Raw genomic sequence first — 25,462 nt, 5'->3', positions numbered from 1 at the left:
GGCCAGAAGTCTTTAGTTCTCCAATGCTGACTTGAATTATACCCATGTTTCTGGAGGGAACTCCGTAGTAGTACAAAGAGTTACAAATTACTGTTTGAGAGAAAATAAGTTATTTCTTCAATGAATAAATAGCTTTGAGCCGTTGGCTGAACCACTCAACCGACACTGAGTTTGAGGACGAGATCGGGGCTACTAGCAAAGATGCCGCACTGGTGGGTAAGCAGGCTCACGTGTGGCTCCAGCCCAGCTCCGTATTCTTTCTCAGGAACCGCACGCCCGGCTTCCCAAAGCACTGGTGTTTCAGAAAATTGAATACGCCTGTTCAGCCCATTTCCCTAACCATGTTCAGCTGCGGCAACAACAAAAGCTGCTTCTCCATTAGTGGTGAAGTACCAGCTCAGACCCAACCTGCGCTGAGCTCTCCACTTCTACTCCACATGTAGCAGCCTCGGCCTCAAGGATGCAGGTCAGAGCCCATGCACCATGCAGTGCCCTCAGGGATGGCACCCTTCCACCAGGGCCTTCATCCAGTGCTTGCTGGGCCTCTAACTAGAACCAAATGGAAGTTGTTTTGCCCTGATCCAGATGTAACTGCAAAGGGAAAAAAAAAAAATCCTCGATAAATGTGTCACCTTGACTAAAGAAAACAAACTGGAATTGTGTGCTGTACCTCACAAATTTCAGTTCCTCATTTGGGGGTTTGTTTGGAGAACGTAGCACGAGACGACTTAGGAGGGTGTGTTAACCTCCAGCATCTCCAAACACTAGTGGTATGTCCATCGGCATCTGTTGTTCAGCACGTAGCTACTGGGCAGGAAAACAACAGAAGAGCCAGTATTTTGCTGTAAATGAATCACCAAATTGAGGCCTATGGAAGTGCCCGAGTAGAAGAGGCCTTCTTTCCGGAGCAGTCTTGAGAAACATCCAAAAGGAGACCTCCCTCCCTACTTTTGCATTTACTAAAGTGCAAACTAAGGAAAACCTGGGTCCTTGCACTGATACCTGATGATCGGCCCTAATTAACAGTCACCCCGAAGCCACGGCCAAGCTGCAGTCATGCGGGGACTCTACCGTACTGGCCCGTGTTCACATTCACAGCAGCAATGAAGGTGCCGGATGAGCAGCCTGCAGCTCCACGTCCACGGGCTCCAGCTGTCCCCTTCCACTGTGGTCGCACCCCCCACGCCCATCCCCCGTCCACTGGCCGCTCAGGTGTGGCTGCACAAGTCCTGGGAGCGGCCGGCGGGAGGTGCTCCGCTGGTGCAGTCGCAGCAAGGGGCCCCTCTCTCTACTGCACTTAGAAGTAGTCTCTTCTCCTACTCTCATCGCTGATGAAAGATGGGTTATACTGTCCGGGGAAAATGCAAGAATGCCGCGATCCTGGCAATCCAGTGTAGGCCGGGTACAGTCCATTTCGTTCAAGTTCAGGATTCCTTACACTTGTAGGCTGGTGGCCAAAGAGAAAAGAAGGAAAGTCAGTTTATTATTCTTGGGTTTAAATTTAATAGTTAAGAAAAAAGAAACAATGAATGCTATATTTTGACGAATTAAAGACGGAGGCAGCTATACACAGCAGAGCAAGGTCTGACCTAGAAGTCAGGACCTCCCAGGTCATCTCTTTATGGAACCTGGGATCCCTTTGCCCATATTTTAAAAGTGGGTTTTTAGAAACATTACATAATCAAGAGCAGCCCAGTCATTTTTATTTTATTTTATTAAATTTTATTTATTTATTTATTTTTGGCTGCGTTGGGTCTTCGTTGCTGTGCGCGGGCTTCTCATTGCGGTGGCTTCTCTTGTTGCGGAGCACAGGCTCTAGGCGCGCGGGCTTCAGTAGCTGTGGCACGTGGGCTCCGTAGTTGTGGCTTACAGGCTCTAGAGCGCAGGCTCAGTAGTTGTGGTGCACGGGCTTAGTCGCTCTGCGGCATGTGGGATCTTCCCGGACCAGGGCTCGAACCCGTGTCCCCTGCATTGGCAGGTGGATTCTTAACCGCTGTGCCACCAGGGAAGTCCGAAGAGCAGCCCAGTGGTTTTATACCAACGTAGGAAAAGACTTGGGTTAACTATTATCTTGATTATTATCAAGAGTAATTATTATCGGATTATCATTTTGACTTTTAAAAAAGCGTTTCTCTGCGAAGCACAATGGCTTTAAATCCTCTCTGGTATTTAGCAGAAAGCTATTGTCCCTGCTGAGAATGGGGAACTGACCTTCACAAGGCCACCTGTCAGAGGTGGAGTTAGGACCCCAAAGCAGGAGGCCAGCTGATTCTCAGGTGTCTCTGACCAGATCCCAGCTTAGTGGGTTGTGACTACCTACCTAACGCAAAAGGAGCCCCTGGGGAAGGCCCTGGCTACTTTGAGGAGGCCCTCCTTCAGGGAGAAACGTCGGCTTATAGAAACAAAACACTAGTTTCTGCTTATTATAATGTGGATCCCAGGAGAGCCCAGTGTACACCTGAGGCCACTGTGAGGGACAGCCCACTCCCTCAGGTGACAGCTTAGGCTCTGCTTCTACAGACTGCTCAGCCTACTGTCTGAAATGAAAATGGGGTTCATGTAAGTTTGTGAGTGTATCTACTTAAGACGACTCTTCAGCTAATGGCCTGGGAACGCGCAGCAAACGTGGGTCCTGTGATGCTGTAGGCCTGTCAGTTGCTCTGTCCTGGTGCTGCCTGGGGGCTGAGGAGCCCCTAGTGAAGGTTGTAAGTGTGTGGGTACCCCTGGGAGAGACACCTGCTTAGTTACGGCTGCAGTTATCAGAGGAAAAAGACTTTCCTGACAAACAGAGGGTAAAGCAAAGCTCCTATGCGTAAATATCAACGGAAACATTCAAACTAGATCTATCTTTGTATCTACATTTATCTTTCCCCTTATTTCTTTTTGTTCTTCCTCCAGGCCAGGTTCAAATTTTTCAGAGTCCATTGAAACTACAGCTTCCTTAGCACGAATGCCCCTCCCATCCAAAGTCTGAACGCGCAGGTTAATCTCCATAGCAACCAGAGTGGTTGTTCAGTCTGTTAACAGGATTGCCTAAAGCTATTAAGTCCCTTGAAGACTTAGGGCAAGGTTTCACGTTTACTGCTATACTTCTAAGCTCCGCAAGGCAGGAGAAGTCACTTGCCAGCTGTTTGTTTTTCAGCTCAGGTATCACCGCCTGTGTTTGCTTTACGGCCGATGCAGTGTAACATGAAAGAACTGAGCAGGCGTGGGAATATGACATGGGTTATTCAGTGTGGGACAGAAGAAACAAGGGTTCCAGGTGGTCTCTCATCTTTCCAAATGATGCACTCCAGGGCTGGACACAGCAAATTATTAAAGACCTACTGAATCTTCCAAACCTCTGACAATTCAGGATGACACTGAATTGTTCTCTTTATACCTTTTCCCAATCCCTCGGTTTCAACTACCCAACCACGTGATGTAAAGCATGGCAGACAAGAGATAAGAATGAAAGGGCCAAAGGCTAAATATCATTAAATTCTTTCTCTATCTTTTACCTTCCAATCCTGTAACTTAAAAGCAAGTTCAGTGACAAGAAGGTTATTGCTTCAACCTCATAAAGTACATACCGTGCTCTGTGGAAATACTCTTCATAGCTCAATGTTGAAACTAATAAATCCCATGCAAATAGACAGTAAGTAAATTGAATATTAAACTATGTGAATAAGAGGCATAGGTCACCATTCTTTTTAACCTTTAATGAGCTGGAGTGCTTTTACTACAACAAAACAGAATCCGTTGGGAGTTCTCTGGTTGCCTAGTGGTTAGGATTCCGGGCTTTCACTGCCGTGGCCCGGGTTGAATCCCAGGTCAGGGAACTGAGATCCCGCAAGCCACGTGTTGAGACCAGGAAAACAAAACAAAACAAAAAACCCCAAAACAAACAGAAAAAACAGAATCCCTTTAATCCTCCGAGGAAATTGGAGCTGGGAGGTCACCTGGGCATGGGAATACACACCGAGTAATACACATCCGTCATCTGGAGGAGGTTTTTGGTACTTCCATTCTCATGCATTTCAATAGCTTCTCGGCCCCATTCTTGTGAGCGAGGGTTCTTGGGGTACTCAGCATATGGGGACATTTGGAAATCCCCACTTTTGAAGATGAGCTTGCTTATGTCGTTTTTATTCTTTCTGCAAGGTAAAAAAATTGTGAAAATTGAAATAAGTTCTGTGAAGAAATGCTAACTGTGAAAGCACCATCTAGTTTTTTGCAAGGAAAATTAGACCTAAAGATACTACTATACATTTTTGTAGCTGCCCACTGAGGAATGTTACTATTGTTGTTATTATTTTAATATTTGCCTATAAAAATGCGATTAGGTGCAAAAAAAAGATGCAAAAAAATCTTCCGACCCAAAGGGGCAGGTTATCGTGGGTAGAGAGGACAAAGACAGCTGCAGTGGAGCAGATTTAGACTGTTCTGAGGGACAGACATCGCTGCACCGTGGGGTCAGCCAGGGAAACGAGAGTCATAAATTCAGAAGATGTTGCAGTGGGAAGGGCCTTTAGGATTCTTTAGTCCAGCAGTTCCCAACCTGCTTGAGGAGCTCTGGGGATGGGGCAACTCTGGCTTTGTGAAGGATGTGACTTGTCCTGGGGTCACAGTTGGCTACTAGTAAAGCTGGGGCTGGAATTCAGGCCTCCCACTCCCCGGCCACTGCTGTTCCACTGCATGAAGCTACTTCACGAACCATGAAAACAGTATGTTTTGTTTGCAGAAAGGCCCACCTGCGTACATACCCATACAGACTCTCATGTCAGCGGGGCAGGGAAACCCTAGGACAAGTTCCCTAGTGGTGAGAGTTCTCTGACTGGAAACTGTCGGAGGATGTGTTATTCACCTTCTGTAATGGGCCTCGAATCAGACATTTTTAGTGGTATTTGTCCTGGGTAAGATAATCTGGAGTTTCCTCCCTCTATACCTCGCTTTCCTGTAAATAAATGTTCTAGGGAAGGCACCAAATCATTCAGGATCTTAAAACCAAATGTCCAGCATGGGGCTTAGGCGTTGTCCCTTCTTTCAAGTTGAGAACAGACCTGCCATTGTGTTGCCCCCTGGGGGCTGGAGCATCTTGTCTCAAACGATGACTTACTGATTTACAGTGACCTCCCAGGGACCAATAGTCACAGGCTCTCTTTCCCCAAATGGCTACACTACCTGGTACAGGACACTGAGCGGATAGGAGGCTTCTGTCTCCTGGAGCACTCAAAGTCTATCTCTCTAGCTCCTAGTCTCCTACCCAGATTTTTATTTCCACTCACACAGTTTGTCTCTGATGCTTTGATTGCAACGTTGTGAATGACAAGCATGGGCTGAACCATGAGGCCTGCGTCCCTAGATGGGCAGTTGGAGCAGCTAGCTCTCTGCAGCATTCCTGGAGATAGAGGATATCTTAGAGGATATCTTAAAATGTGCTTCGGGTCAATGGTTGAAAAGATAACTTGCTATTTTGTAGGTCCCCTCCAACTGCTATGTCAGGATAATTCCTGCCATTTATTATCATCTAAATCAAAAGACTGAGTTTTCCCTTATCTGAATAACCACAGAGAAGGGAACCAATTCCTTTCTTTTTCTTCCTTTTCCAATCGAAACCCAGCCCCACTGCTGTCCAGGAAGCCTAGAGCCAAGTTTACTACTGTCTGCTCATCCATATGCCTGCCCCCTCTCCACCGCTAAATATTCCAGGCAATCCCTTTCGTCTTTGTTTGCTTCTTAATTTTCCCATTTAAAGTGTAAAAGTCGGGCTTCCCTGGTGGCGCAGCGGTTAGGAATCTGCCTGCCAATGCAGGGGACATGGGTTAGAGCCCTGGTCCTGGAAGGTCCCACGTGCCGCGGAGCAACTAAGCCCATACACCACGACTACTGAACCTGTGCTCTGGAGCCCGCGAGCCATAGCTACTGAGCCCGCATGCCGCAACTACTGAAGCCCACACGCCCTAGAGGCCACGCTCCGCAACAGGAAAGGCCACTGCAACGAGAAGCCCGCGCACTGCAACGAAGAGTGGCCCACGCTCGCCACAACTAGAGAAAAGCCTGCGTGCGGCAATGAAGACTCAAGGCAGCCAAAAATTTTATTTAAAAAGAGTAGAAGTCAATGGTTTTTAGTATATTCAGAGTTGTGCAACCATCAGTTGTGCAACTTTGGAACAATTTCATCACCCCAGAAAGAAACGCCACACGCCTTAGCCATTACTCCCCAGTTCTCCCCCTGCCCGTCCAGGCCTAGGCAACCGACAATCTACTTTCTGTCTCTATTTGATTTGCCTATTTTGGACATTCAAATAAATGGAACCATACACATGTGGCCTTTTGTGACTGGCTTAATTCACATAGCATACTATTTTCAAGGTTCACGCATGTTATAGCGTGTTTCAGTATTTCATTCCTTTTTACGTCAAGTAATATTCCATTGTATGGATATATCACATTTTGTTTATCTATCCATCAGTTGATGGACATTGGGGTTATTTTCACCTTTTGGCTATTACGAACAATGCTGCTATGAATACTTGTGTACGTGGTTCTGTGTGAACACCCGTTTTCATTTCTCTTGGTATAAGAGTGGAAATGCTGGGTCAGATGGCAGTTCTGCTTAACGTTCTGAGGAACTACCAGGCTTTTTCGAAGTGACTACACCATTTTATGTTTCCACCAGCAGTGTCTGAGCGTTCTACTTTCCCCACATTCTCACCAACACTTGCTATTTTCTGGGTTTTGTTGGTTTGTTTTAGTAGCCATCTTAGTGGGTGTGAAGTGGTATCTGATGTTAGTTTGGACAGCATTTCCCTGATGGATAATGACATTGAGCATCTTTTCATATATTTATTGGGCATTTGTGTGTCTTCTTTGGAGAAATGACTATTCAGGTTCCTTGCCCACTTTTAATTGGGTTGCCTTTGATAGGGACAGAGTAAAGGGACAAAATCGGTGATTAAATAGTTAATCCCACTAAAGGATAAGTAAAGAAAAAAGCATGGGAGACCCCTGTAAGTTAACGATCACTCAAGAAAGCAGGTTTACTTAACCACAAAACCAAGCTGGCTTGCTTAGCAACAAAACCATGCCACAGAAGCTTGAGACATGCCCCCAAACAGTAAAACAACGGTAAAATGAGACCCACATCCTGCCCAGTAAGGTCAGTAAGTTAATAATTCCTAGGACACGCTCCTTTGCATGCACTACAAACAAACATACGGGGAAAACATGACATTATACTACAACCTGAGATGATTTACCACTTTTAGCATATGTTACCACCCTTCTGCTTATTTAAATAGTGCCATGACAGTCCCGGCTTCACCATGTAGGGACAAGAAAACTCCCCCGCCTGCTGTGGAGGAGCTGATGATGGAAGCGTGACGTCCACTCAACAGTGGTCCTCTCCCCCTCCCTATTCTTCCTTTGATTATAAAACTGGAGCCCACTAAGTTCTTAGTGTGGCACCCTCTTGCCCACAGGCTTGTAAACCTCACAAGCGTCCTACTCTGATAAATCACTTCTTATCTATCACTTTGCTGAATTCTTTTGCACCAAGACATAAGAACCTACGCTCTACTAAGTCCCAAAACGCGTTCTGCGGTTTCACCTTTTTACTACTGAGTTGTATATTTTATATATGGGCATATATTTCATATGATGTTTAGATGATGAGTTGCAAATACTTTCTCCCCTTCTGTGGGTTGTCTTTTTCACTTTCTTGATAGTGTTCTTTGAAGCAGAGAAGTTTTAATTTTGATGAAGTCCAATCTATCTTTTTCTTTTGTTGCTTGTGCTTTTGTGCTCTTTTAGTAAAAATCCCATTTGCTGTCCTTTTCTTTCCCAGATGGTACTACCTATCATGAATTTCCCTTTTTCCTTTTTTTAAATGGTTCAGTCATTCATTACGATGTAATACTGTAAAGCACCCCAGACGTTCTTTAAAAGGGGTAAAAATGACCCTTGCTTAGCACAGGCAAAGAAGGAGAATTAAAATGTGGACTCTTGGCACTCACCTGCAACAGGTAACAATCAGTGCGATGCCCAGGATGAGTAGAAGCCCACCTCCCGCTGCTGCGATCACCACAGTGATGAGCTGATAGGCTAAACAGGTTTAAAAAGGAAAAAAGTGGATTGGTAAGAGGGTAATGAATGAATAAAGGAATACCAAAATATGGTCCCCTTCCCCGCCCCACGGCTACCCCATGCCTCAGCTGGTGACCACTTTTCATTTTCTGGGCCCCCAGCAAAGGCTGCTTGGGACTAGCTCTGCATTTTCTCAGTTGAAGGGGAGCAGATTGTGCCATCTCCAAATATGCCTCTTTGGTATATTTATTATTTTGAGCTGATATTTTTGAGAAACTGCAGACACATGAGAAACTCTGAAAACTGAGTATTAATTACCCATTTGTAAGGGAAATTTACATTAGAAAGAGGCTTGTACCAGGAAGAGAGCTAACACCACAGATAACTTTTTCACCTGAGAGACTTATCTGCTTGGCACACGTGTCCCAAACATTTCCTCTTCTCACTTTCCTGTAAATTGCATTTTCCCCTTTGAAGCCCTAGACCCCTGGCCCTTTCCTCAGCTCAGGAGGGTGTATGAGCCTCAATCATCTGGCTGCCTTTTGAGTCTCATATCTTCGTGGGGCTCCCGAGTGTACGTGCATAATTAAAATTGCTTTTTATCCTGTTACTCTGGCTTTTAATGGGAGTGGGGAGGGCGTGTCAGCCAAGAATCTAGAAGGGTAGAGGGAAAATGATTATCCCTCCTCTATACTATTTGGAGCAGAGTTTCTCTTTCTCAGCCGCTCCTAGAATGGGGGCTCCCAAATTCTACCTGCAGACCAGCCCGATGACATTGTTACCAATCCACGATCAGAAGAGAAAAATAAAAGAGATGCATACATTTTTCAAAAACTAAACTCTTTTGGGTTGTTTTTTCCCTAGTTTTAATACCTTCCAAAATTTGGTCCTTCCGACTTTTTTTCTCACTTAACACAGATGCATTTTATCTTGTGTAAATTATGCCTCCAGTAAAGCTGCTTTTTAAAAAGTAATTGGAAAAAAAGAATATTTTCTTGGCTACTTCCCACCCTTGGTGGTTAATTGTTTTTTAAAATTTTTGAATTGATGTATAATTTTTTAAATTTGGTTTTAGGTTCTTACTTGATAAAATAAAAAGAAGGTAACCCTAGGTTAGATTCCACAATTTTATAAGAAATATTACCCAGAGTCTGGGAATCACTGCATAAACCATGCTAGAAACTGGGTAGTCTCAACACATACACATTGAATTTAATTACCAGAAATTAGCAGTCATATAAGCAAGCACAGATCATATATAATAAACAATATTAAAATTTTAATTAATTGGTTTTATACCTATGTATTTCTGGAAAACATATTTTCAATAAAATCTATTAAATATTCAGATTGTTTTTTGCTGTGGAAATATGATTATAATTGTGCTCTCAGGTTGTAAGGTCCAGGATGAAAAAAAAAGAGCCAATGACCAGGTTTTCTATAGTAAATTAGGATGGAACCATACTCTCTAGGTATTCGGGTAAAGTCAAAGGATAATGCACAGAGCTGACAATGAGCAGACTGTGAGAGAAGAGCAAATACAAGTCATGCAACCATTTACCTGTCCTTTCTTGAAATAAATAGCACAGAAGCCTGATCACTATGAAAAACCATCAGTATTAAGATATCCAGGAAACAAAGCCAAACCAAGGAATGAGTTCTCTCCCTCACCTCCTGACACATCCACTCAAGCTTCATTTTTTAAAAAGTGAGGACAAAAGACAAATCTCTAGAATTTGTCGACTTCCCTTTATCTCCACCAACACTACCCTAAGCCACCATCGACTGCTGACCAGACAACTGTCATCACCTCCTAACTCATGCTCCTGTGCTCAGTCTTGCCCACTCACTCCAAAAACCAAATCTGACCGTGCCATTTCCCTGCTTCAAAAAACCTACAGAAGCTCCCATTGTTCCTAACCAGAAACCAAAGTCTAGTTCTTGCTTATCCCTCCACACCAAGTTCATGTTTTCTCACTTCCGGCAAAACAAGTGAGCAGTCATTTTAGAAGTGACCCTTGCAAGTTGCTGCAGCTGTGGCAGGTTCCCCTTTGAAACAAACACCTGTGTTGTGTCTAAAACGAGACAAAGGCAGTGTAGACCAGTGCTTTCCAAACTATCTGTGGTCAAGGACCAGTTCTTCTTGGCCTGTGCTTTTGGATATTATTTTTAAATGAAGAAAATACAATCTCATTTGTTCCTCTTGTCTTTCCCCCCAGGCACCAACTATCATGAATTTCCTTCTCTCCTTTTTTTAAGGCATCTACTGCAGACCAATACTTCCGTAAAATACAACAAAGCTATTTATTTTACAAAGGATCCCATGCTTGGGTGTCACAGCCATGTCAGCGTAAACGACTCTAAGTGCTTACTCTCCGTTTCTTTATCATCTTGTCGCCATCCTGTCCCAGTTCATAGTTCCCACACTTTGAGGGGTGCCGTGTTATGAGGTGGTTTGATATGATTTCAGGTCCCGTTGTTTGTGACAAGAATGAAATTGTTTTTAAGAATGAATTTATTGGGGAACTCCCTGGTGGTCCAGTCGTTAGAACTTGGCACTTTCACTGCCGGGGCCAGGGTTCAATCCTTGGTTGGGGAACTAAGATCCCGCAAGCCACTGGGCACGGCCAAAAAAAAAAAAAATGAATGAAGTTATTGTTTTGATATAAAAGTGAAAATGTATTTCAGGATGTCAGCATCCACATCTGTGGCCGCCGACAGCACTTACTAGTGCTGCTGGGGGCTTAATAAGAACCTATGAAGAAGCAACATGAACGAGGGGACATTTAGACTCTAAATACTCAGAGTTTGTGGGGACTCTTGTGAGTGTTCGGTCTGGACAAGGCTATCCTTTGCTGATGTAAATAGCTCTCCGAAGACCTTGGGGCACCAGCTCCTCCCATGGTAAAGGGGACTCTTCTACCAGTAGTGGTAGAGGCCGGGCAGTGCAGTGGCCTCACAAAGATCATCTTGCCTGTCAACACGAGTGTCTTGATTCCCTAGCAACATGCACTGGAAACAAGGATTGTGGTTTTTGCACTGACAGTTGGAAATCTGCTGAACCGTCTCTCCTGAGAACCAACTTGTTGAAAGGTACACCTCAGTTAAGTTTGGACTTTATTCCTTTCACCTCCCCTTTCCTGGAACAACAGTGTGATAAATATGTGATTAGTTTGGACTGTTATTTCTTTATTGACTTATTAAGAGACATCCTTGGGCTTCCCTGGTGGCGCAGTGGTTGAGAGTCCACCTGCCGATGCAGGGTACGAGGGTTCGTGCCCCGGTCCGGGAAGATCCCACATGCTGCGGAGAGGCTGGACCCGTGAGCCATGGCCGCTGAGCCTGCGCGTCCGGAGCCTGTGCTCCGCAACGGGAGAGGCCACAGCAGTGAGAGGCCCGCGTACCGCAAAAAAAAAAAAAAAAAAAAAAAAGAGACATCCTGTGTGCTACTGCCTTGTGAAATTATAATTCCCACAGTCAACCTGTGTTAAATAAAATGTTGGCAAAGACCACCTCGTGGTTTCTGAGCATAATTTGCCCCCTTGAAACAAAACACACTGATATAGACAAGTGCTTCTCAAACTTTTCCTGCACATCTGACTCACCCAGAGGACTTCTTAAAACTCAGATGCCTGCTCCCCACCCCAAGAGATTTGATTCAGCAGGTCTGGGCTAGGCCAAGAAATTGTATCTCCAGTAAGCTTCTGAGGGATGGAGACACTGCCAACTGGAAGGCCACACCTTGGGTGGCACTGGCTTAAATTACGTAGGAGAGGAAAGAATGCTGGACTGAAATCCGAAGACCTCTGTGCACATAAGCACAGAGAAAGCGCCTGGGAGGGAACTCACAAAAACGTTCACAGACTTTAGCACTGCCTCGGGTAATAATGCACTGGTACTTTCTTCTTCATGTTTTTCTCTATTTCCCAAATTTTATTCATGTGTTTATATAAACACACAGATACACACAACCTCCTCTAAATCTAGAAATTGTATGTGTATATATGTACCTATATAATTTACTTTATACACATACATTTCTTAAAGAGCTGTTTGTTGTTCTTTGGCAGCCATGTCACTGGAAACTTGTAATAAGCTTGTGGACAATATAACCCACAGATCTTTTTTCTCATACCTATGGTCAAGTCAGCTCATGAACTACAACTGATCTTTCACACTTGAGGACCGACTTTAGATTTACTATGAGGCCATATGATGACGTACAGTGCATGGGACTGTAAATCAACCCCTACTGTAACGTTCACTAGTCCCGGAGGTTCCCTGAATGTTTGTTTATTAAGGTGAGAACGAAGGCCATGTGTGCTGTCTTAGGTTCGTCTGTCCTATCCTTCCTACTTTGAAGAGATCCTGCAGAATGATAACCTGGAATTCTTCACTTACTTTGTCTTGGACATTTGCTGACATTTCACAGTCTTTCCCAAGCAATGGCTCTATCTTTACGTTATTCTTCTTGTGGTTTGATCATAGGTTGGTGTTGCTGTCAACGCTGTTGCCATTTTTCATTAAACCAACCCATTCTGGGCCTTAGTCTTTCCCGGAGGCTATATTTGTCCTTGCTTACATGCTTATTTGGATGGAATCTACAGGACTGTCTGCTTAGTCAACCCCCTTGTGGAAACTGTCCACCCCCCTCCACATGCAGGGTACAGTGGGGGTGGTCATGCTTATACATGTAACACCATACCCAGCCATAGGGGTTTGGTCTGGGAGTAAGCACAAGGTCCAAACTGGATCAATTAGTTCCTTCCCAGGAATCTCATTCTGGGAGAGAGACAGAACTTTCTATTTCAAAATGACTAAGCCAGTGACACACACTCGAAGCTCTTTGGTGAGCCTATTTTCCATCGTGAGGCAGAAAGCCTGTGCACAGACCCACAGCACGAGTAGAGACAGGGATGAAGACGGATCCATGTTAACGTGTGCTCTGAAAAGAAGGCGCCAACCTCCTGTTGCTGTGACTCTCCACAACTCCCTGATTCTTGCCATTCCTGATGCTGGAATTCCATGACTTACCCCAGAAGCCTTCCAATAAACCATCTTTTTTGTTCAAGCCAGCTAGGTTTATTTACTCCAGAATAACCTTAGTCAGCTGTGATACTGATTTATAAGAAATACGTATCTGTTCCCGGTCCTAGTTCCAAGCACAGCTCCTAAAACCCTGGGAATTTCCTAAGCCTGGAGAGCAAAGGTGTCTTTTGCTATGTTAATGAGGTGACTTTTGGAAAGCCCTTAGGAAACTCCTGGATGATGGTTGGTTGCCAGGGAAACCAAGCTTGTGATTAGCTGGTTAGAACTGTCGGTCCCACCCCCCTAACCTCCTGGGAGGGGAGAGGGGTTGGAGACAGACTTCAGTCACCAACCGCCAATGATTTAGTCAACCGTGCCTGTGTCATGAAGCTGCCATGAAAAGCCAGAAGGACGGGGTTCAGAGAGCTCCAGGTTGGTGAACGCCAGGAGATGAGGGGAAGGTGCCGCGCTGGGAGAGGGCATGGACATTCCGGGCCCTTCCCCCAACCTGGCCCTGAGTATCTCTTCCATCCGGATGTTCCTGAGTTCTATCCTTTCATAATAAACTGGTAATCTGCGAAAATGTTTCCCGAGTTCTGCGAGCCAGTACAGCAAATTAATGGAACGCAGGGAGGTGGGGTCACTGGAACCTCCATCTACAAGCCGGTTGGTCAGGAGCACAGGTGACAACCTGGACGTGGGATTGGTGTCCGCTGGGAGACTGGGGTGGGGAGGTCTTGTGGACCGAGCCCTTAAGCTGTGGGATCTACCTGGAAATAGTGTCAGAATTGAGATAACTGGCTTAGTGATGTGGAAAAAGACACATTGGAATTAGTGTCAGAATCGTACCAACCCGTAGGCCTTCCTTTAAAACCCTTGAACTCATTACAGACCTTTCTAGGTGGCCACATTCGTTTTATTTTAAAATTCATTTAGTTCTCTCCCTTTCCCCCTCACTGTGCTCATTAGTGATGTTGGTTAGAATTCTGCCTTTTAAATCTTTCCACTCCTCTTGCATCATCTTTCCTTTAGCACCCTGTTCACAGCATTCTTTTTTTTTTTTTCCTCTGTACCTCTTGAAATTTACCTTTCGCACATCTACAGGCTGTAGTGTGGTCATAACACGCAAGAGTAGGTACAGGGCAGCATTCCCCTCTCCCAAGGCTGCTTCCTTTCAGTTCCGACACAAAGTGAGTTGTTTGCTTTTAGCTGCAGGAGACTTCCAGCTGACTTCTGGATAATTAATGATCTCTTCGTCCTCCTAAGCAGTTTGTTACGAGTGGCTCTTGCCAGCACATAGCATTTCCACTGGTTTGAGTTCTAAGCCCAATGTAACAACAAGGTGAAGACCATTAAAGGACACTTTCTACACCTGCCACCAGACTGTGGGGTGGAAAGACATGGCAGGAGGATCTTTAAGGTGAATGTCTGGTTTCACCGGAAGAGGATGAAGAGGCCCAGACACGGGGAAACAGACCCCACGTCCCCGCTGGCTGTGTGAGTCTCCACTGGAGAGACGCAGGACATCCGAATGGAAAGGATGACCTGCAGAAGGACGTGGTGCAGATAAGAAGGAGGGATGGATAAAAATGTCTGCAGCCAGAAAAAGGTAATCTAGGAAAATTATGTGTGTTCTATCATCACAAAGTGACAATAACCACAAACAGAAGAACGGCTTAGAGGATGGGACAATAAAGAAAGGTTTAAAATTGATGGTAAGAGGGGAGTGGTTAAGTAAATTATGATATATCCAGAGAGTAGAATTCCACAGAACTATCAAAAGTGGCCTTATAGGGATTCCCTGGTGGCGCAGTGGTTGAGAGTCCGCCTGCCGATGCAGGGGACACGGGTTCGTGCCCCAGTCTGGGAAGATCCCACATGCCACGGAGAGGCTGGGCCCGTGAGCCATGGCCGCTGAGCCTGCACGTCCGGAGCCTGTGCTCCGCAAAGGGAGAGGCCACAACAGTGAGAGGCCTGCATACCGCAAAAAAAAAAAAAAAAAAAAAAAAGCGGCCTTATAAAATTATGTAAATGAAAACACTGCACAGTTGACTAGCCTTAAAGGCAGGTTACAAAACAGTTTATTCTGTGAGACCCAATTTCTGTTAAAAAGAGACACACATACATACCTCTGGTATACTGCTTCCTAAACTTTGATATGTATACAAATCTAGGGGTCTGGTTAAAATTCAGATTCTGATTCAGTAGGTCTGGAGTGGAGAGGCCTGAAATGCTGCATCTCTAACAAGGTCCTAGATGCTGTGGCTTCTGCTGGTCCCATCGACCAGCATTAGTAGCAAGGATATACACCAGGGTATTAAGAGTGGTGTTTCATGGGTGATAAGGCTTTATTTTAGTTTTCTTCTTCCCTTGTATCTATTTTCTAATTAATTTGGGTTAAAGAAGGAAAATTAATGGGCATGTGTTGTTTTTACGTCATGAAAAGACAAAATTCACTTACTTTAAAAAGAGAAAAAAGGTGAAGCAAACCACAAGGTCATGAGAGATATAATAAAACTGTGAGGAGGAGCCTCTATAAAATCAAGCGAAGGAGGAAACACGCACACCTAAAAAAGGCTGGAGGGGCAAGGGGAAGTGAGGGACATTGCGAGAACAAGTCTGTAAGAATTCTGGGGCCATCGGACGAGTGGTATCAGAGGACAGGATTGTTGGAATCTGCGGCATAAAGAGGCATATTTTACATGGAAAGAAAATTAAAACGAGCAGTGATAAGACAGGTGCAGCCCTGCACTGCCTGGTGTGGGCAGCCTTGCCAGGTGCACAGAGGGGTCCAGTTGGGCCCGCACCGCCTCAGGGATTCAGGGACTTGAGAGGAGAGCTTGTCCTGCCGGCTCCAGTTTGAAGGATATTCTCTATGAGGAGCGACGGGTGAAATCTGGGCACCGCTAGAAAGCTAATAGGGACTTTTAGAAAGGCAGGTCAGAGGTTATGCCTGCAGCCAGAATGTATTAGAGCTGGGTGACTCCCAGGAATGTAGGCGTGAGGGAATTGCAGGGCCACGTGCGTGGCTGGACAGAGCTGGGCTCCCCGTCTCACGGGGCTTGGGCAGCAGAGTGCGTGTCCCCAGAAGCCTGCAGAGAGCAGTGTTTCTTTTCTATAAAAGGTCCAGCCTGAGCCAGACCTCCAAGAAGGCCCTTACTGTCTTCGGTGGTGACAGCAGAAGGGACAGGGGTGGGTGGTGAGAGCTCTGCTATTTGGCACAAAACACTGAGTGACAAGCCACAGAATTCACACGGTGTTATCACCATAGGTAGGGATGAAATTCAGGTGCTCCAGATTCCTTAACCCACACTAGGGCTGATCTGAGACCGCAGAGAAAGGGGCCGTTGGCAGGTGCTATTTATTATCAGTGACTAGTAATTGCTTTGCAACACGGACATTAAGACTGATATCAAAGTTATAAAGTGGTATTCACACCCTCAGAGTTAACCAGAGTCACCCACAAAAGGCGGCCGGGAGCTAGCCCTCCAGGCTGGAGTCTGCCCTCTGCTGGACATCATCGTGATGACTTGGATAAAAGGGAGTAAAAAGAAGTCTCGGGAACAGAGAGAAATTCTGCTACTTCCAAGACCCCGACGCCCATAACGCGGAGACACAGGAACTCACAGAACAGTCAGTGGATGTAGTGGTAAATCCCCTCCACATATACAGTAGTTAATGATCTCTGAAAAGCAAATCACTCACTGCCACTTAGAACGATGCCCTGCAGCTCACTCCCCTTTCCTTCAACCCTTTCTAGGGCTTTTCCCTGTATCCATTTTCACTCTTCCATTTCCTGAGAAATATGAAGCATTTTCTAGTAAAACCTATTTAGGGAGCTGTTTGACTACAAGCAGGTTAGAAGTACTGGCTCATCCTATGAGAGGCCTGTCAGGGCCAAGGGGCCCCGGGAGGACTGGCAGGTGGGCTCTCTCACCCCCTGCTCCCTACCCCGAGATGGTCACATCTCCACGCGCGTCACCTAGTCTCACTCATGCTCTTATAAAACCAAGTACACCTGTGATATTGTGCCATAGTAAGAAATACCTAGGGCTTCCGCGGTGGCGCAGTGGTTAAGAATCCGCTTACCAATGCAGGGGACGCGGGTTCGAGCCCTGGTCCAAGAAGATCCCACATGCCACGGAGCAACTAAGCCCGTGCACCACAACTACTGAGGCTGCGCTCTAGAGCCTGTGAGCCACAACTGCTGAGCCCACGTGCCACAACTACTGAAGCCCGCTCCTAGAGCCTGTGTTCCGCAACAAGAGAAGCCACCGCGATGAGAAGCCCACGCACCGCAACGAAGAGTAGCCCCCACTCGCCGCAACTAGAGAAAATCCGCACACAGCAACAAAGACCCAACGCAGCCAAATAAATAAATTAATTTAAATAAATAAGTAAAATCAATAATAATAATAAAAAGAAATCTCTATCTAGTCTTCACCCCCCGCCCCATTTCTGGCGTAAGAGCTTTTAAAACACTTGGAATTTCTGACTGATGGGGTGAGAGGAGCATCTCTTGTTAAATAAAGTCATGTCTACTTGTGGTCTAGTAAACTTCGAATATGGACTGTTGGCAGATTCTATGGAATGAGGGACAAAGCTGTCCTAAAATACTGAGTGTTACTATTCCTGCTACATTCTATATCCCAGAATTTCTTTCAGTAATTTTGAGGGTGACTGTAATTTCTCAGGTCTCAGTATAAGAAAATGTCAGTGAAAGTGATCTGGAATGAATCCCAACCACTTCTCTCAAAGAAGTGAATTAACTGTGAAACTTGCCACGTGCACAGTCACCGCCACTCAACCCTCTTGTACCCGGGAGCACGGACGTCAGCCAGCAGCAGGGGACCCCCCACTCTGCGTCCAGCCCTGACCCCCGCCCCGACGATACTGGTCTAAACGGCCCCACGTTCTCCTCTGTCCTCTGTCCTCCTCACGGCAGCCCGACTTGATTTTCTTGATCAAACTGCTTTCCTGCTCTAAGACTCTTGCTAGTGCCACAGTTGCTACCGATTAAAACCTAAACTCTCAGACTCCATCGAAAGTCCCAACAGTTTGGTCCCCACATACTCTGCCAACCTAATCCCCCATTCTCCGCCTTCCTCTCTTTCTGTCCTCAGCCACACCCACTTACACACTGTCCCTGAAAAACATGGGCCCAAGCTGCCCCAAGACCTTTGTTTAGGTTGTTCCCTCTCCCTGGATTCCTTCTCCCTCCATACCTGCCCATCAAAGTCTTCCCAAACCTCCAATTCCACCCCCTCCAAGAAACTACTCAGGAGGCTCTTCTGTTCTCGCTGGGTGTGGTCCCTCCCTCTCTGCCTCAAACCTCATGCCTAATGTACTGATGAACACTCCACAGTCAGGCTATTTAGGAAAGCGTTTATCTCCCCTACAAACCTCCAGGCCCTGGAGAGCGCTCTGTTTTCCTCCCAGCACAGGAGCTGGGAAGACAGCAGATGTGAACTGAGGACAAGAGGAGGGGACAGACACCCTGCGTGCCAACAGCCGTGCCAGCCCTGCCCACGCAGAACTCGGGACTTCTGCATACTTACGGTTTCCACAGTTGAGACCACCAAGGCCGAATGGGCAACTGCAAGTCAACAAAGAAAAAGAATAAGAATTAGTTTCAAATATCAAAAGAAATAACTGAGGCAATTTACCAAAGTAACTTCTAAATAAGGTTTGGAACAAATTCATCAGAATAAATGAACATGGAGCCTACCTCATGCAGGTTTCATTTTCAAGCCTATATCCATCTTCACAGGCTGAAAGAGAAAAAAAGGAAAATCCAGGAACGTGTCTATTGACTTCCCTCGGTCCAAACTGACAGTTAATAAAACCAGCCACCCTAAAAGCCACAACAATATTCTAGATCCAGCAGGCTACAAACAGCTTTAGAATTACCTAAAACCTGGCCTAAATACTGTTGCCAGCTCAACTCAATTCTACCAAAAAAATTCTTAACCTCTTAGTGATTCTCAGTTTCCCAGCTATAAAAAAGAGGATAATAATAATATCTGTTTTATAGTTTCTTGGAGGAGATTAAGTAAACTAAGGCATGCAAATGACTTAGCGCAGCACCTAGCGCATAGTAACCACTAACTGTTTGTAGCTGTAATTATTATCCAACATATGCAATTATTTTTGCAAGCTCTCCGTGGCCCCTGTGTAACATCCTTCTGTAAACACAAAGACAAGTGCTTCACTTTCTTTAACGTAAGTCAAACCTTTAACCAGCTGTTGGCTCCATCAACCCCCTTCCATGAGGAAGTGAGAGCTGTGACACCTTTCAGAGCCATGGTCCTGGTGGGTGCCTCAGTTTCCATAAGAGAACGCTCACCCCGTGGTCTGTGTAGTGGATTCTAGACACACCTAGATGAGCCCTAATCGGCACATCACCCAAGACCATAGCTTTGAACCCTCTGGCAGTACAGCTCATGGACCACTGCTTCACTGAAGGCCTGTGGGCCAGCCATTCCCCTGGATCAGCAGTTCCTGAACTGATCTGATCACGGAACATTTTCCGCATTACAATAAGCCGACAGAACGCCATGAGCTGTAAATGCATGCCTGGATGAAAGCAGACAATATGAAATCTCCTCTCGGACAAATTCACTGCTGCAAGGAATGACAGAAATTTGATTCATGATTAATGTATGCCATGCGCCGCATACAAGAATCACAGGTAAAAAAAGGCACAAAGCGTAGAGCAGCGATCTCTGGACAGACAGCACACACGCTGACGGTGAGATGTGAGTGCCAGCAGCACACGTGGCTCAGAGGCTGCACGCCCTGCAGGCTGGGATGGGAGATCTCTCGCAGACCTCCTGCATCCTCCTTTAAGGATCAGTGCATACTAATATTACCTACGTAGATGTGCTTAACTTTTTTCTTCCTTCTATTTTTTAGTGTTAGACACTGAATGTTCCTAGCATCTATTTTGTTGTCATAGACTATTGATATGTCACTAGAGGTTTGTGGAATGGTTTGGAAAATGCTGTTCTAAATAATCTAAATTCTCTCCCAGCAGACCATGAGAGCTGTGAGCCTGTACTGCACTGTTTGGCCCCCTGGAATCACTCTTCCTGAGCTACGCTCTCTTCATTAAGGGCAATCTATTACTAGCAGCAGCCCCAGGCAAGCCCCTAGGGTATCTATCACAGGCTGTCATGGACCACATTGCCACAATACCACTCAGTAACCCGGTGACGTGGATGCTCCAGAGAAACTTCTCTTGGACCCTGGGGCCTAGAAAAATGGGGATGGGCCTAAAGAACTGTACTTTATTTGATGGCCGCCACTTCTTTCAAAATCATGTTTCTCTCTGCCTCAGTGTCCAGGAAGCTCAGAACTTGAGTGAGCGGCCTATCTTTAGGAAACATGCGGGAACTTAAGGTATATCTTTTTGCTATTCATTCTCCTTCTAGCCTCAACAAAGTAGTCATTTTATTTCTCCTTCAACCTGATTTACCTTTCAAATTAAATCTCATCTTGTTACAATGAATTTTCATTAGGCACTTCAAATCTTTTTTGCAGCAAGGTACAGCATAATCGTATCCCACTTCAGGGAAGAGAAATGAGGCCCCTCTCCCAAATCTTTGATACCTTTGAGTTCTCTGAGCTGGCCTTACTCAGCTGGGGCCTTCTCTAAGGAACAAGCTGAGACCTCCTGTCTCCCCGGCGTGGAAAGCACCATGCCCTGGCAGTCCTTGTGCTATGGCCGGGTCGTGGGAGCAGGGGAAGCCGCCCCTGGATGACCCATGGCTCTGTCTGCAGGGCAGCTACACAGAGACTGCTGGCATCCCAGTGACTCTTCCCCGCCCGTCTCAGCACTGAGGCAGGCTGATGTCACACTAGCCTGTTCTATTCTGAACACTTCTTCCTGGAAATATTTTTACAGCAAATCTACCCACCCAACCCTCATCTGCTGGGTGGGAGCTTTCCACCCCGTGGCTGTCATCCAGCCAGATGTAAGGTCCATCTGTTGTCCTGTCTATGAGCTGATGGGCTGGGCTGTTTTCACTTAGCTTCAGAAGTGGCCTGGCTCCCCGGTGTAACGATATTTCCTTATTTCAGATGGGCTCGTTCAGTCATTCATCAAAGACTGAGTGCTACCGTGGGCCTGGTGCTGCTCTAGGGGCTCTTGGAGGGAAACCTTGTCATAAGGCACTCCAGTGCGCCTTAGGATCCAGCTCCGCACCTCCATGCCCTAGAGGGACCCTGACCCGCAGAACACTGAAGATGAAATGAATGTGTCAACAGCCAGCATATACACCCCAAGTGGGCTTCCCCTATTGATATGGAACACAAGCAAATTTTACCCTCTGGACTTTTAAATAAAAGGCCAGAAGTACATGGTGGAGCCTTCAGGGCTCTTTTGTTCCCTTGCAGGAAGCCAAATCAAGACCTGCCAATCTTGTCCTGTCATATACGCTGCCCTACCCTCCAACTGTTCATTCAACAGACGTTTATGGAACCCCGTAATGTGCAAGCATATTCTAGAGACAGGCACCCAAGGTATCTGCAGCCTAGTCAGAGAAAGAGACCTGCAAACAGGTGGCTGGAATGCATCAGGATATCTGCATGATGGACGGAAGCTAAGACATCTATGGGAAGGACACCTACTTTAATTTTACGTGAGGCTTTGAAAGTCTGGTAAAGACGTTTTATGTGAGACACTGAGAAGGTGTGTGTGTGCCAACAATAATAAAGAACAATATGCAGTTGCTAACGTACAACTGTTCATTGCAGAGATTTAGAAAACACACACCCACGTGCCTTTAGCCTCGATCTACACCAGGGACTGACCCCGGATTTGAGGTGTCCGAGAGGGTACTTCTTTTAACTACCCCCGTGCTCCAGCACCAACGGCCAGAAGATGTCACTGTAACCCCTCAGAACCCAGCTGACCGGGCTGTGGTCCAAGGAGCTCCGGGATCCATTCATGGAGCTCTGATGGCCATGGGTGAAAATCTAACCAACAGGATACTGCAGAAACCAGGCTGCATAGGGCCTCGGCCACAAGCCCAAAAGCTAACCACGGTTTTCTTATGCCGATTCTCCGGTCATTACTTGATAGACATAAGGTTTCCGGTGCCTGTGACACTGCATCTGGTAAATCCCTGACAGCTCTGCTATTGCTGATGCTAGTCTGTAAGAGACACAATTATAGAACTAGTGACTTGGAAAGAGAGGGAAATGACTCATGCCAGTCAGAAGCAAAGGTGGCAGGGCTGCTCTTGACGCCACCTGAAATTGCAGAGGCACTGCGTACAGAAACGACTGCCCCACGTAGCTACATGGCCTCCAGCACACAGGGACGTCAGCGCACTTCATGTGTGAAGGATGTTACCTTCACACACGAAGTGGGCTCAGTGGCCCAGTTTCTAAGACGGGCCAGGAGCACTTTGCATGAAACCAGATAAGAGGGAACTAAGAAGCATCACCTCTGTATCAAAGCAGCAGACTGACAGGGCACTGAGAAGCGCTGTGAGCTTCAGAATCAGGCCTGTTGCCCCACAGAGTTGGGCCCCCTCTTCAAACCCCACCCCAGCGCCTGTGTGCAAAGCTGAGGAGGTGCACTTTCAAAGCACCGAAGTCAGAGGGTCTGAAGTGCAGGATGAGAGCACTGCCCTGAAATGTATTTTTATCCTCTCCTCTAACGGGAAGTCCTGACAGAAATAAGTGGCATGTCACCTTTCCCCAGGAGGCCATTTTTACTCAGATTCCAGTACATCTGTCACCAGCAGGCACTGACTGAGCAGGAAAACTGGGCCATACACGTTCTCATGTGATGCGAGGCCTAAGGCTATGTGATGCCTTTATGCTGCTAGTTTTCCTGTGATCACGAATTGCAGCAGGGTTTCGTAAGTCAGGGTACCCAGTGCTCTGGACTTGAATTCATTTTATTTTAAAGCAGTATTCTTGCACTGCAACGCGCTGACCAGCCTTCGTCTCAAACTGGATGAAGTTAATCCTCACCTAAGAGATAAGCAGAATTAGGTTTCTGCCTTGAAACCCTTAAAACCAGAACTCATTGGTTCAACAACGACCTGGGTAAAATACAAGGGCAAAGGCTGATGGCTTACAAAGTACCTCCGTAACCACTGCCCTCTTTAATTCTTAGAATATCCAATGAAGTATCACTGCACCCATTTCACAGAAGAGGAAACTCAAGCTCAGGGAAGCAAAGTGACTTGCCCAAAATGATACAGGACGGGCAGGCAGAGTGGGACTCTGACTCAGGTCTCCCGGGCTGCCAGCTCCCACTAAAAGGTACAGCCCTGCTTCCGTGCTGGTATTTTCATTTTAAAAGATTAGCAGACAATAGAATAAAGCTTTGGGAATTAAAACAGTAATTCTTCTAATTTCCTCTAATTAGGAGGAAAAAAAAAAAAGGCCTGGCCACCCCCAGGCATTCCATTCTCTTTTCTTTTCCTTTGAATCTGGTTGGCCAGACCAGTGTGCACCAGTCAGAGATAACGCTATTATTCCAGGGAGATAACGTATTCAACTCTGCTGGGAGCCAAATAACTAGAACCGGTTACCCCCAGATTAGAACAGTCACCCCTAGAGCAGAGACACTGCCCCAGGCAGAGAAGAGCACCTCCCCCACCCCCTGGGCCACAGAACCCCAGACCGGCCGGTACCTCGGCAGGAGTGGTCCATCTTGTTGAACTGGAAGTAGCCAGACTTGCACTGGCACAGCGCGACCCCGTCCAGATCGGTGCAGATGGAGGTCTCTTTGTCACATTCTGGAGTCTTCCGCTTGCACAAGCTGCCCGCTAGAATGGAAAAACAAGACAGTGAGACAGAACAAAACCTCATCCACGTCGAACATTAAGATGCGTGAACTTCCTGTTTCAAGAGGCTCAGAGAACAGTTTCCAAAAGAGCCTGCGTGGTGCGCCGCTCCTCTCAGAGGGCACTTCTGCACTGCCTTCTGCCGCTCCTCCCCCGAGTCGGCCCCCGGGTCTGTTAGTAAAAGTTCGCGGGGCAGAAAACAAACCCAGAAGAAACGGGGTGCGGGGTGCCGTCGCCAGCGCCAGCGTCCCCTGCGAACACAACCCTCGACGGGTGGGATCCTCTGCACCTTCACGCTCTAGGCCTGCAGGGGAGAATCGGCACAAACCCAGAAAGTGTGACCCGCTCTCTTAGGAAGAAGGCCTGTCTCGGCTGAGGTGTGTCCCGGCTCTGTGTCTGTCTGGCCTAAAGGGATGCAGCGCCTGCTGTGGCGGGTAGCCTGCTGCCTAGCACACTGATTCCGAGGAGAGGTGTGGAAGGTAAGCCGGGCTGTATGTGTTCTGTCACTGTCCGCCTGCCCACCATACGGATGCCCGCCTGGGGCTTGCTTGGATCTGGGTCGTCAGCACCTGGCCATGTGGGCCAGGCTCATTTCATGGATGACAAAGAACTCTTTCATTGTTATCCAAAAGCATTCATTGTTGGGCATGTGGCCCTGAGGTTGTACACAGTGAACCCTCTCTCGGGTTGTATACAGCAGGCCCTCTCTGAGTTTGTATACAGTGGGCTCTCTTTGAGGTTATGTACAGCAGACCCTCTCTGAAGTTGTACACAGTGAACCCTCTCTCGGGTTGTATACAGTAGGCCCTCTCTGAGGTTGTATACAGTGGACACAACGAGGGTGCTTTTTACCATCTAAGGTAGGTCTAACAAAAAAACATACGTAATTGGGGTATACAGACAATAGAACAAAAACATGAAATCACTTGGATAGTGGACAGTAACTTATTTACACTATGTACAGGGTGAGACTGACCTACGCCGCTGTTTTTGGTGGGCGTGAGCAAGTCCAGCGTGAGGAGACAGCCGAGGAAGGGCCACGTGTACACTGGGCAGTGAGGTGTGGGCTCCCTTCTCCCGCCTTAAGGAAACCAGCTGCCAGCTCTTAACACAGCACAGCTATACCCCCACCCCACCCCAGGCAGGTTCTGGTGACGGGGACCCCGGCATCTGCCTCCTTGTCTGAGTCTCGAGAGCTCGGGGCCAGTGGGTGGCTTGGTCACAGGAGGTTAGTTTAGGACACAATTTCAGCTCTCAGAGCTGAATTTCCTGCCTTTATCAGTGGAAGCTGGCATGCTAAATCAGAACCTATTGGTGTGTGTGATACAATTTCCTTTGTTTATTGTGAAAGGTCTGTATTTAAGGGAGAAAAATGAAAAATGGAAAATCTCACCAGGCAAACACGGTGAAGCTGGCACAGAGGAGCACTAAACGGCCACAATCTCTCATCTAAAGCCTTAATATAAAGAAATATCTCCAGCACAGAAGGCCGTCCAGGCTGGTACTAGTTGGCGCAGCAGCCAGCCTGAGTTGCCTGGCCTGATTAGATATTTTCTGGA

At 46.6% G+C, this 25,462-nt stretch overlaps 1 protein-coding gene across 1 annotated transcript in view; it reads right to left on the bottom strand.

Moving 5' to 3' along the window:
* Positions 1–1,297: 1,297 nt before the first annotated feature.
* Positions 1,298–25,462, bottom strand: part of HEG1 (heart development protein with EGF like domains 1) — a 76,872-nt gene continuing 52,707 nt past the window's right edge. Inside the window, exons 12-17 of the mRNA XM_065876859.1 lie at positions 23,751–23,885; positions 18,824–18,866; positions 18,654–18,691; positions 7,998–8,085; positions 3,962–4,136; positions 1,298–1,447 (exon numbers count right to left, since the gene is read on the bottom strand). Coding sequence (XP_065732931.1) covers positions 1,298–1,447; positions 3,962–4,136; positions 7,998–8,085; positions 18,654–18,691; positions 18,824–18,866; positions 23,751–23,885 — 629 coding nt within the window. The remainder of the gene's footprint in view (positions 1,448–3,961; positions 4,137–7,997; positions 8,086–18,653; positions 18,692–18,823; positions 18,867–23,750; positions 23,886–25,462) is intronic.

The sequence above is a fragment of the Phocoena phocoena genome, chromosome 4 (genome assembly GCF_963924675.1).
Source record: "Phocoena phocoena chromosome 4, mPhoPho1.1, whole genome shotgun sequence".
Taxonomy (NCBI): Eukaryota; Metazoa; Chordata; class Mammalia; order Artiodactyla; family Phocoenidae; genus Phocoena; species Phocoena phocoena.
Note: the sequence above shows the minus strand (reverse complement) of the source record. Positions and strands in the feature narration are given on the sequence as shown.